The sequence below is a fragment of the Emys orbicularis genome, chromosome 1 (genome assembly GCF_028017835.1).
Source record: "Emys orbicularis isolate rEmyOrb1 chromosome 1, rEmyOrb1.hap1, whole genome shotgun sequence".
Classification (NCBI taxonomy): domain Eukaryota; kingdom Metazoa; phylum Chordata; order Testudines; family Emydidae; genus Emys; species Emys orbicularis.
Genome location: NC_088683.1, coordinates 257,971,664 through 257,984,101, shown reverse-complemented (window position 1 = coordinate 257,984,101; position 12,438 = coordinate 257,971,664). Strand labels below are relative to the sequence as shown.

General features: G+C 40.4%; 1 protein-coding gene across 1 annotated transcript in view; it reads right to left on the bottom strand.

Moving 5' to 3' along the window:
* TUBGCP3 (tubulin gamma complex component 3) overlaps positions 1–12,438 on the bottom strand; it is a 110,524-nt gene that overhangs the window by 5,841 nt on the left and 92,245 nt on the right. The window contains exons 18-19 of the mRNA XM_065412856.1: positions 1,025–1,113; positions 739–870 (exon numbers count right to left, since the gene is read on the bottom strand). Of these exons, the coding sequence (XP_065268928.1) occupies positions 739–870; positions 1,025–1,113 (221 nt within the window). The remainder of the gene's footprint in view (positions 1–738; positions 871–1,024; positions 1,114–12,438) is intronic.

Sequence of the window (12,438 nt, the reverse complement as noted above, 5' to 3'; positions counted from 1 at the left end):
GATTCTTGTGGGAGAAGTGGACAAATATGCAACAGAGACGGGAACCAGCATGTGGAGAAATGTGATAAGATACAAAGCACGTAAATATTTAGGGACTTAAAAGGTAAATGCTAGAAGTAAAGCTGGTCAAAGCTTGTCAACATTTCAGAAAGTCAGGAAAAAAATTTCCATACAAAATTTACAATTTCTTCCCTTTTTTCCAACCAGGTCTAATCGGAAGCTTGTATTTGGTGTGGGGGAGATGGTAGTGGAGGGACTCAAAGCTGTGTGTGTCATCAGACATGGTCAGAATGATGCTGGAGCGGGAGTTAAAGGATACTCCATGGACACTATCTTCATTCTTGTCACTCAATCTTGTGATCGGTGACACAGAAAGGCAGGGTTGGGGGGCCACAAAGAGTTCAAAGTTTAAGTTGATGGCAAGACATCCTGGAGATGTTAGACGGGCTGAGATACAGGACTGGACAGAGGCAGACAAATTAGGGGTGGAGCTGTAGATTTGAGCCATCAGCCTAGAGTTGGTGGAAGCCATGTGAGCAGAGGAAGTCACTTAAAGAAAGGGGTAACTGGAGAAGAGGATTCAGAGTAGCGATTGTGTACAGCACCTAGTCCAATAAGGCTCTGATCTCAGGGGGAAGACTCTAGGTGTTACTGTAATATATATAAAAAAATATTTTTATAATTTAAGCATGAGCTGACATAACAAAGCTACGATTTTATACAAAGAAAAAGGCTTACTCTGGAGTCGCTATCCAACAAACAGCGAGAGATGATTGTGTCCAAGAAAACTTCGTGAGCAGCGATGATGTGATCTAAGTCCTGTGCTTGTTGGACCTTGTTCCAGAGCTCATCCCACGAACATTCAAGTACCTAGAAACCAAGGATTCAGGGCTGAGCTGTTTTATATTTGATAGATTATATAGTTACTCTTCTACTCTAAATAGAAGACACATAAGTCACCTTCGTTATTAAATGTGACTATTCTCCCTTTTTAACAGTAACAAATTAGATGGATAAAGTGTACCTCAAATGTAATGTAATACTGCATTTGATGAATGAAATGGACCATTTCTGATGCCAGAACGTGGCACTGATGCAGCACCCCAGAAAGCTCTGTAAAAAAACCCAGAGTTTATATGTTAAAACAAAGGACAGACATACACAAGCCGGTGTATTAATATTGTTTTATCCAACATACTAAGTAAGCTATAGCAAGACAGTCTTCATCACTAGCTTTAATACTAGTTAGCAATATTTGGGTAAAGATCTTTCTCTAATGAATTTCTATGCAATGTAAGAAAAACAAGGAACCAGATGTCTAATCATATAGTGTTTTATGGCTTTGCAATATGTAAAAGCCTTTTGCTTCTCAAATCCAAAAGGCAGAAAGAAATGCATTATAACTGCATGCAATATTTAAATATGAAAATCTTACATCTCAGCATCTCGAAAAAACACTCTCCTTGAGGGTTTTTTGTTTTTTTTTAAACAAAACAACAAAAAACAACACAACACTTTGTGAGCTTATAAAACCATCAAAAGATTTGAAGGTCTACCAGTAAGTACCACCTCTTAACTTCTTTGTACATAAACTATTCCTAGCACATTACATTACATTAATGCATGGGAGGAGTCAAATCAAAAACAAATTTCTTAAATGAATAGTCACCAGAAAAGCCTCAGAGGGAACAAACGTGACACTATTTTTTTCTTTAAATGTCAACGAGGGAAAAAAAGATAGCTTGATTTTACTGTCCAGTTAAAAACACTAAAAGTGTTTAATTAATCACTGACTGTTGCATCTCATCTATTTTAGGGATGGTGACTAAATAAAGCTATCAAAGCAACGATGAGCTCAAACAAGGACTTGGAGCCAGAATTGATTAACTAGTTTTATATGAAATGGCTGCTTCTGCTACTTTGTTTTTTAATACATACTTTAATCAATTTGCTGCCCTCCCTGTGACCAAAGTATGTGGGAGCATAAAGAGACAGGACAAATAAAGGTATATTCAAGTTTCTTTGTTTATATAATTTGTAGGCTGAAAAGTGTGGGCACTCTGGGGAAAATCCTGTTGCCAGCCTCCAGCCCAAATAGATGCGTTGGGTATTAGGGAAGAATCCGACCTCCCAGCCAGGAAGGAAAGAATGGTTACTTACCCCACAATAATGGAGGTTTTTCAAGATGTGTTGTCCACAGAGATTAGACTCTTGTGAGTGCCACAAGTGTGAGATCAGATTCTTTTGGCCAACACTGCCCACTGGAGCTGTACCTGCACCCCTCATTTCCTTCACCAATACAAAATCCCATAGGAGTAGAACTCCATAGTAGCAGGGAAGGAGGACAGATTATACAATCCACGTGGACAACACATCTCAGAGAAGCATGATTACAATACCCTCAGCATGGGTCATGCAGTTCTGGTATATGGATCTGGTGAACCTCTCAATACAGCCTCTGATCACTTTACTACCCATTCCTGCCCGACAATCTCCCAAAACAACAGTTTGATCCTACACCCAGATCTAGCACTGTTACACCTGACAGATCTGGATACTGACTGGATGACTGAAGCTATTCAGCTGAGGTTCAGAACATTGTTCTTTGAAGGAGAAAACCTTCAATCAGATTGACATATAAAGCTAAATGGAAGAAGTTTTCTCTTTGGACATTTCACCATCTCTCTTGACTTCATCAAACTCAGCGATACTGGACTATTTGCTAGTCCTGAAACAATCCGGATATTATCAGTTCCATAAGACTCTGTTTGCAAGTAATATCTTCATATCACATCACACACTTCCCTTCTTCTCCCCACCCCCCCACCCCCCACTAGGGTCACACTGTTTTCCCACTCTGCAGTGGCAAGACTCATCAAAGGCCTCATGCATGGTTGTTCTCCCAGTACAGGAGTCCCCTCATTCTTGGGATCATAATATAGTATTAACAGGGCTGTGTGAGGAACAGTCATAGCTGAACTTTGTAGAGCAGCTATGTGGAACTTGAGCCACACACTTACACAACACTATTTCTTAGCAGAGGCTTCCATGTTGGATGCCAGTTCTGGTAGGGCGGTCTGGCAGTCATTGTTTAGGTAAGACCCTATTATCCACTTCAAAGCAATCAGACAATGTGCCTGGTAGCCACAAAGAATGGAATCTGTAGACCATCACTCGAAAAAAGAACAGCTAGTTACACTACAATAACTGTGGATCTTGCATCCGGTCTCAGTTTCCTCAGGACCCCCAGTATCATGGGGATTGGCAAGGAGGCATATACCAACTCTGGTGTCCAAGGGATGAGGAAGGAGTCTCTCAGGGAGCCTGGACTTGAAGCCCCACTGGAACAGAATGTCTGCTACTGCTTGTTCTGGTCTGTTGCCAATCGGTCTACTTTTGGGAATCCCAATTTGCAAAAAGATGCTTTATTGCACTGAGTTTTGAGAGACCACTTGTGGTTGTTGACCTGATCTTCTATGGTGCTCTGAAGGCCAGGAAGGTGCAGAGTCTCCAGTGTGATTTGGTTCAGAATGCACCAATTCCATAGACATATAGCTTCGTGACAGAGTGGGGATGATCATGCTCCCCCTTGCCTGTTGACATAATGTTCAGCTGTGGAATTGTCTATCAGCACTTGTTCTGGGGATTCCTAAAGAAGAGGCAGGAATGCTGTCACAGAGTAGCTGGCCCCAAAAAATGAAATACATCCACCTCCTTTGTGCCAGAGCAGGTGCTTTCATTTGGCCACTTAAGAGGATGAGGCAGCACCTAGGCAGCCACAAAGGATAACAGAGAGACTTATTGAGACAGAGTTCCACTGAGTCAGAGCAGACTGGCTCATTCAGGAAGGGCAGGTGAGAGCTATCAGAGACAAGGGGGACTAGAGAAGGTCCCAGGAGGAAGCAGAAAGTGTTTGCTGGGGGAAGACAGAAGGCAAAGAGAGCAGCAAGAAGAGTTTGCTGGCTGGCATCCCCAATCTGGAGAGCTGAAGGGAGAAGCAGCAGCAGAGTGAGTTGCCTGATGGCTCTAAGCCAGAGAGTTGGAGCCAAGGGCCGAAGAGCGCTGAAGGCAGGGGAGCAGAGGAGGAGCTTACTTGCTGTCAGCTCCAGGGCCAGAGAGCTGAACCCAGATGAACCATGAACGGGTCAGGGGGAGTGAGGGATGCTCTCCCAATAAGGAGCTTGTGGGGCTTCCTGGTGGGAAGAGCGGTGTTGCATTCTAACTGGAATGGCTGTCCTGGAAGACCAATGGAAGAGGACAGACAAGGAGCCTAGGTGTGGAGGAAGATACTAGGCATGGCATGGCAAAGATGCTCCCAGGAGAGAGGCTGTGGGGGCTCCCAATGGAAAGAGTGGTGTTGTAGTCCTGGTACAAAGACAGGAGAGGACTGAGAGTCCAGGCACGGTTGAAGGCACTGGCATGTGGTATGTAGGGAATCAAGAGATGAGATGTCTTGAGTTTTAATGACTGCTTGCATTAGGGTGAAAAATGAATAAGGCCCTTAATTTTCAGTTTTTATTTTGCTTAAAACTTCAACTTTTTCTGGGTAAATGTTAGGGTTAATACTGGGGGATGCGAGGGCAAGAAAAAAGCAACAATGAAAAGTAAGAGTATTGAAAATAAAAGCAGTTTAAGGCTGTGGTTTACTTCGTGAACTGTATATTAACAGTATATACATATCTGCACACATGAATGTGTGTCTTCCATGATATTGCCTTACTTTAACACAGCCTTGCATTTATACTTCGACTAACTTATTATTAACAAACACATTTGCTTAATGTAATGCATTAGATTTTCTTAAAACATCAGTATTTCAGAATTTCCAAAATTCAGAAAGAAAAAAAAAAAAAAAATCACTAAAAAAATAAATAATGGCTTTTGTAAAACCCAGGATTTTTTCAGTAAAAACTGAAAATGAAGGACCTTAGAAATGGACCACATGTTTGGGACTTTTCTTATGGGCTATTTGGATTATGCTGTTGTAATAAACTAGCCCCAAGGAGGGGTACTATTGAGATGAGAAAGCCTGAGGAAACCGAAAGGATTCCACTTGAGAGAGGAAACTGCAGATCTGGAATCCAATAGTGCTCCTGTGAACTGTATGCTCCAAGTCAGAGTCAATGTGGATTTTGTTACCACCCTTACACATCAAGCTGGGTCTGATGAAGAACTTTGTCAAGGCCATTGACAAAACACAAGCAGCTTTCAAGTACCTCCGTGGAAAATTTCCAAGGTTAAGTGAAGCTAAGATAAAGGAAGGTGTCTTTGTTGGTCCTCAGATTCGTGAACTTCTTCGAGATGATGCATTTGACCATGCACTGCGTGGCAAGGAAAAGACGGCATGGAAAGCCTTCCAGTTAGTGGCAATAAATTTTCTCGGAAACAACAAGGCAGACAACTACAGGTTGTTGGTGGAAAACCTCCTCAAGGCATACAAAAGCCTTGGTTGCAACATGTCACTAAAGATACATTTTTTGCACTCTCATCTAGATTTTTTTCCACCGAACTGCGGAGCAGTGAGCGACGAGCACGGCGAGCGATTTCACCAGGACATTGCAACAATGGAGAAACGCTATCAGGGCAAATGGAGCCCATCAATGCTTGCAGACTATTGCTGGACAGTGACAAGAGATGCTCCATTTAATGAATACAAGAGACAAGCCAAGAAGCGCCGAGTAGACACTGAATAGGACTAAACTATGTACAGAATAGTTTTTTGCCTTTTGTTTCATAATAAATTTTATTTATATAACCCTTTTGCTGATTTTTAAAGTGTTACATAAACAGGACAGGTGAAATATTATCATGTAAAGCAACCATAAACACATGAAAAGACCTAGGTTTACAATTTATGATTAAAACTCTACTATCTACACAATATACATAGACATAAAATGTAAAAACTTAAATATCTTAGAAACAGTAGCCAATCAGTTGTTTTAATTGTCATATTTGAATTCAGCACATCAAAATACATAATAAATAGCACATTTTATCTCTGAAGCAGACGACTTCTCAAAAATTGTAGACCAGTGTTATTAATACTATAGCTTCCCTCTGCAGCTTTTTAAGAAAACACACTCCTTTCTCTTGGATGAGGATCTGGCCATAGAAGTTGATGCATTGTTAATCTCCCAGACTGGATTATAATACATTGTGTCTAAAGCTGAAGATGGACAACACAACAACACACCAGGACAAATTGTTGGGAAAATATATACTGCACTCTCCACTGGCTTTCAGTTTGCTTCTGGTGCCAGTTTAAGGTTTTACCCTCTTAATCTTTAAGGGCCACAATGGGTCAGGACTGAGCTACATTAAAAAATGACTCTCCATCCATTACCCTCCCAAGACAGCTGCACTCTTCTGGGACAATGCATCTAACAAAGCCTAGACTAAAGTTTGAGAGAACTGAAAATAAGGCACTCTCAGTCAAGGGTACCTAACTATGAAACAACCTACCAAGTTAAAACTGTACCAAAGATTATTTTAGAGAATATGTTACAAAATCCACCTCTTTGCCACATTCTACCTGCCATAAGTGAAGACAAGGAATTACTTACACTTACAAAAGTAAAATAATCCCAAATATCAAAAGACATGGTAAAGAAAGCTTTGGAAAATCAGGTAGAGACAAAGCAAAACACACTAGGATGCCATTTATGGACAGTGTTGTGTGACTCTATATTGCTGAGTATAGCACTTAGACATCAAAAGTGATACTATTCTAGAAATACATAAAGGGCAGCCAACGGCAGAGGTCAGACTAAAACTTCAGTATATTTTGCTCCCAGCTATGTGCACACTTTAAGCCACGGGGTATGTCTATACTTACCTCCGGGTCCGGCGGTAAGCAATCCATCTTCTGGGATCGATTTGTCTAGACGCGATAAATCGATCCCGGAACTGCTCGCCGTCGACGCCGGTACTCCTGCTCCGCGAGAGGAGTACGCGGAGTCGACGGGGGAGCCTGCCTGCCGCGTGTGGACCCGCGGTAAGTTCGAACTAAGATAGTTCGACTTCAGCTACGTGAATAATGTAGCTGAAGTTGCGTATCTTAGTTCGAAGTGGGGGGTTAGTGTGGACCAGCCCACAGTTTCATTCTTTTAGGGCCTTCTGGGTCTTTTCCCTAATCTTCTGAGAATTGTTAAACAGATCACTAAACACCAGCACTGTAGAAGACAAAATGAAGGTGGTCCTTGTCCTGAGGGACTTGCAACCCAAGAGAGACAAGAAAGACAGGGCATCCTGGGAAGGCCAAAGGAAAAGGACTTGACAGACTCAATGTAGTTGTTGATTTAGATTAAGCCAATGTGTTTCACAGCACCCTAAGTGATCGAAGTTACTGAAGACTGAACAGGAAAAAAAAATAGCATCTACTGAGTAGGAACATCCTATACATTGTAACTCATAGACTTAGAAAAGATGTCTTTTAGAAAATCCTAATATACACACATGAGGAAAAAAAAATCTTCAAAAACTAGTGAAACAATTTCCTCCAAACAGGACTTGCTCCAAAACTGAGTTCATTAAAACAAAACAAAAACTGAGAAAAAGACTTTTCCTATTCTCCTGTCTTTCACTCCAAACATGGAATCTTCCTGAAAAGTTACCTTGGCACAAGGCCCAGGACCATCAATATTCAGTCTTGTACCAGCAACAGCTAGTCCTCATGATGGAGCCTAGAAATCATTAAATTAAAAGAGGAGGTTCCAGCTCTCTAGTGAGATACAACATATGCTTCTAGAGTTGGTAAACAGAATCAAAGAAACGTAGGGTGGAAACGTCTTTGAGAAGTCATGTAGTTCAGCTTCCTATGCTGAGGAAGGACCAAGTATGCTCAGACAATCCCTGACAGATATTTGTCCAACCTGTTCCCAGAAACCTCCAGTGATATGGATTCCACAACCTCCCTTGAAAGCCTACTTCAGTACTTAACTGTCCTCATAGTTAGAAATGTTTACCTACTAACCTAAATCTCCCTTGCTGCAGATTAAGCCTATTATTTCTTCAGTGGAGATGAAGAACAACGGATCACCATCCTCTTTATAACAGCCCTTAACACATTTGAAGATTAGTAGGTCCCCACTCAATTGTTTTCTTTCAAAACTAGACATACCCAGTTGTTTAGCCTTTCAATATAAAAAGGCTTAGAAAACCTGACCTATCATTTTTGTTGCTTTCCTCTGGACTCTCTCCAATTTATCCACATCTTTCCTAAAACGTGGCACCCAAAACTGGACACAATACTTCAGCTGAGGCTGCGCCAGTGCTGAGTAGAGTGGGACAATTACCTCCTTTGTCTTACATATGACTCCTTTTAATGTGCCCCAGAATTATTAGTCTTTTTTTACAACTGCAACAAATTGTTGGCTCATATTTAATTTGTCATACATTATAACCCCCAGATCCCTTTCAGCAGTACTACTGCCTAATCAGTTGTTTCCCATTTTTGTATTTGTGCATTTGATTTTTCCCTTCTACTGTATTTATTGAATATCACCTTATTGATTTAAGCCTAGTTCTTCTATTTGTCGAGGTTATTTTGAAATCTAACTTTTCCTCCAAATGCCAGCACCCCCTCCCAGCTTGGAGTCATCCACAAACTTTATAAGCGTACTCTCCATTCCATTATCCAAATTATTGCTAAAAGCGTTGGGGGGGAAAAACTGGACCCAGGACAGACCCCTGAGTCACCCCACTAGATACATCCTCCCAGTTTGACAGCAAACCACTGATAACTACTCTAAGTATGGTCTTTCAACCAACTACACATCCACCCTATTGTAACTTCATCTAGACCATATTTCCCTAGTTTCTGTACGAGACTGGCAAGCCTTACTAAAAATCAAGGTCTCTCAAGTCAACAGCTTCCCCCCTCCCTCTCCACTAGTCCAGTAACCCTGTCAAAGAAGAAAATTAGGTTGGTCTGGAATAATTTGTTCTTGACAAATCCATGCTGGCTATTACTTATTACCCTATTATTCTTTAGGTGCTTACAAACTGATCATTTAATAATTTGTTCCATATCTTGCTGGGTGTCAAAGTCAGGCTGATTGGTCTATAATTTCCAAGGTCCTCTTTGCTCTCCATTTTAAAGACAGTTACTGAATTTACCTTCTCCAGTCCCCCCATGAGTTCTCAAAGATAATTGCTAACGGTTCCAAGATTGCTTCAGCTAGTTCCTTAAGTACCCTAACGTGAATTTCATCAGACCCTGCCAACTTGACTACATCTAACCTATCTAAATATTCTTTAACCTGTTCCTTTCTCTATTTTAACTTGTGTTCCTTCCTCCTTGCTGTTAATATTAATTGTGTTAAGTATATGATCAAAATTTACCTTTAAGTGAACACTAAAGCAAAATATGCATTGAATATCTCAGCCCTTTTGATGTCATCTGTTATTAGCTCCCCTTCCCCACCAAGCAGGGAGGGCCTACACATTCTCTCATCTCTCTCTTGCTCCTAATGTATTTATAAAGCCTTTTCTTATTGCCTTGGATATCTTTTGTTAGGTATAACTCATTTTTTGCCTTAGCCTTTCTGATTCTTTCCCTACATGCTTCTGTTATTCTTTGGTATTCATGCTTAGCAAGTTGACATGTTTCTACTTTTGTAGGATTCCTTTTTGATTTTCAGGTCATTAAAGAACTCCTGATGGAGCCATATTGGCTTCTTTCTTCCTATCTTTCCTTCACATCAGGATAGTTTGCTATTGTGCCTTTAATATTGTCTCTGAGAAACTGCCATCTCTCCTGAACTCCTTTATACCTTAGATTTTCTTCCTACAAGACCTTACCTACCAGCTCTCTGAGTTTGTTAAAGCCTGCTTTTTGAATTCCATTATGCTTATACTGCTGCTCTCACTCTTTCCTTTCCTTAGAATCATAATATCTATAATTTCATGATCACTTTAACCTAAATTGCTTCCATCTTCATATTCGCAACCAATTCCTCCCTGTTAGTCAGAATCAAGTATAAAATGGCTGCCCTTTGGTTACTTCCTTAACTCCTGAAACAAGAAGATGTCCCCAACACATCCCAAGAACTTTTTGGAGATTTTGTATTTGCCATATTACTTTTCCAACAAATATCTGGGCAGTTCAAGTCCCACATAGGTACAAAGGTATGGGGACCTTAACATTTCAACACTTTGTATAGGAAAGCTACATTACGTAAATTTTAGAGGTTTCTATAGTTAGTGATAATCTAATTCCCTTTTCTAAATCCTGTACAGTTGGATACATGATAATGTAGCCTGCCTTTTCAGGTGTATGGTGCAGGGGTGTGTGTGGGGGGGAATATTAAAAAACCTCTAAAAATAAAGTTTAATTTTTTTCTAAAAATTCTCTATTTGTATTTGGCTCTTCTATGACTATGTGATAGAAAGTCTTCACTGGCATTTATAAGTCCCTCATACCTTTGCCAGTAGTAAGCATGTGGCCAGCATACTGACAAAAAGCTTTACACCGTAGCATACATGCTTCTCTTTCTCATTATTATACAGCTTTGTTTACACCCAACTTTTATTACATACAAAGAAGCACCTAACCCTTGTTCTAGGTAATCCTTCATATAAAAACAATTAAAAAACCCAGACTCTTCCAGTAATCTCATTTTGTCCAATAATTAATACATCCATAACCGAGCTGCTACTATATATAACCCCTCTTTGTGATCTTCCGGTGTCTCAAAGCCAGAATACACACATGGGCCTTGGATCAGATGGGAGGTAGGAGGGGGAGAAGCAAATTGGAAAGTGGAATGGCCCTCAAGGAGAACACCCCATCAGATGTCTCCCTCATTCTTATGAGTGGAGCTCCAACTCAGACACCTCCACTGCTCACAACAGTAACTGCAAACCATGGGGAGAGAGGTGATCTGACACATAGGTACCAGTCATTTAGGGCTAGTTCAAAATCAATAACAAATTTTAGCCAATACCTAGTAGGTAGCCAGTGTGGATCCAAAAAACACTGCTGTCGTGTGCTCCCAGAAAGATGTACACTATAAAAAGAGCACTGACAAATTCAAAATCAGCTTCAAACTTCTGAATAGATTCAAGATCTAGCCACACAGAACACAGTACAGCGGTTTATTCTAGAAGTGACAAAGGTGTGACTAGTCCATTCATATCTGAAAAAAAATGGCAGCTTCCTGGCTGTAAATAGATGAAATAAAGCTGTTCTGGCCAAAGCTGATATGTGCTCTTTTAACAGCTGGAAGTCCAACCAGACTTCTAGATTGTTCACCTGCCCCACAAATGAAAAGCAAAACCAACCAACCAGAGAGGGGCAAATATGGATCCCTGCCAGCTGTCTCTCTCAAACATCACTTTCATCTTCTCTGGATTGAGTATTATTTTATATTTCACACACATGCAAAAAACAGAGAAAGCAGAACACAACACTAAGCCAAAGCAGCAATGAACTAAAATCAGACTTCTAAGGACTAACAAGTACCATCTTCTGTAAAATTAGACAAGAAAACTAGACTGTATTGTGCAAACAACCCAAATAAAACAAAAGTTCTTTGGCTCTGTAGATGGGAAACATACTCTGCTAAAAACCATTTGTAATTCTCTACTGCCCTCTAAAGGCTGTTTCAAGAATTTCAACTTTGCAGTTTGGATAATTAAAAACAGGTGTATTACGTACATCTTTGGACTAGACATTGTAAAAATAGCAACAAGAAGTTGATATTAATCTGAATAAGACAAAAAAGAGGTTGTTTTTTTAATACTATACATTTACCACCTAACACATGCAGTGAAGCAGTAGTAGTTCAGAGTAAGGCTGTGGCCAGAACTCCATCTTTGGCATGAACTAGAATCCCCAAATTTTCCAGCACACAAAATTGTAAAACATAACCCAATTCCCCCGAAGCATAAATGATTAAAGTAAGTTTTCCACGTAATCCTTAGTTTTGCTGTTAATTAATACAAACCAGGGCTTTAGTGTTACTTCCGGTTTTGCATGCGCATAACCCACAGGTCAAATTAAGAGGGAATGTAAGTAGGTGTCAAGTTAGACCTACTTCAACTGATGTATCCATTGAAGTAAGATGTGTTGAAATTGGCAATGTAATTTACAAACCAAAGAACTGGAAGAAGTTACAAGTTAAAGTAGATGGCCACCTTCTTTAATATAACCATTCTTGCACCTCTTGTTCATTGCCTTGCTTGCTACACTCCTCTTCCAGCCCCTCAGCACATGCATTACCACCAAATCAGACGTCACTTTACTGAAGGGACAGGAGGCAAAATGTAAAACAGGATGCAAGTTAAAAACTAGTAATGGCGATGCATCTGAAGTAAGTCTAAGGGGAGCTTCTGAGAGCCTAAGTTAGTGTAATGTACATATTTGTGGAGCGTGGGAGTTGGGGGGGAAGAACTGGAAGATTTAAGATTCAACAGTTTTAGACTCTACGATGC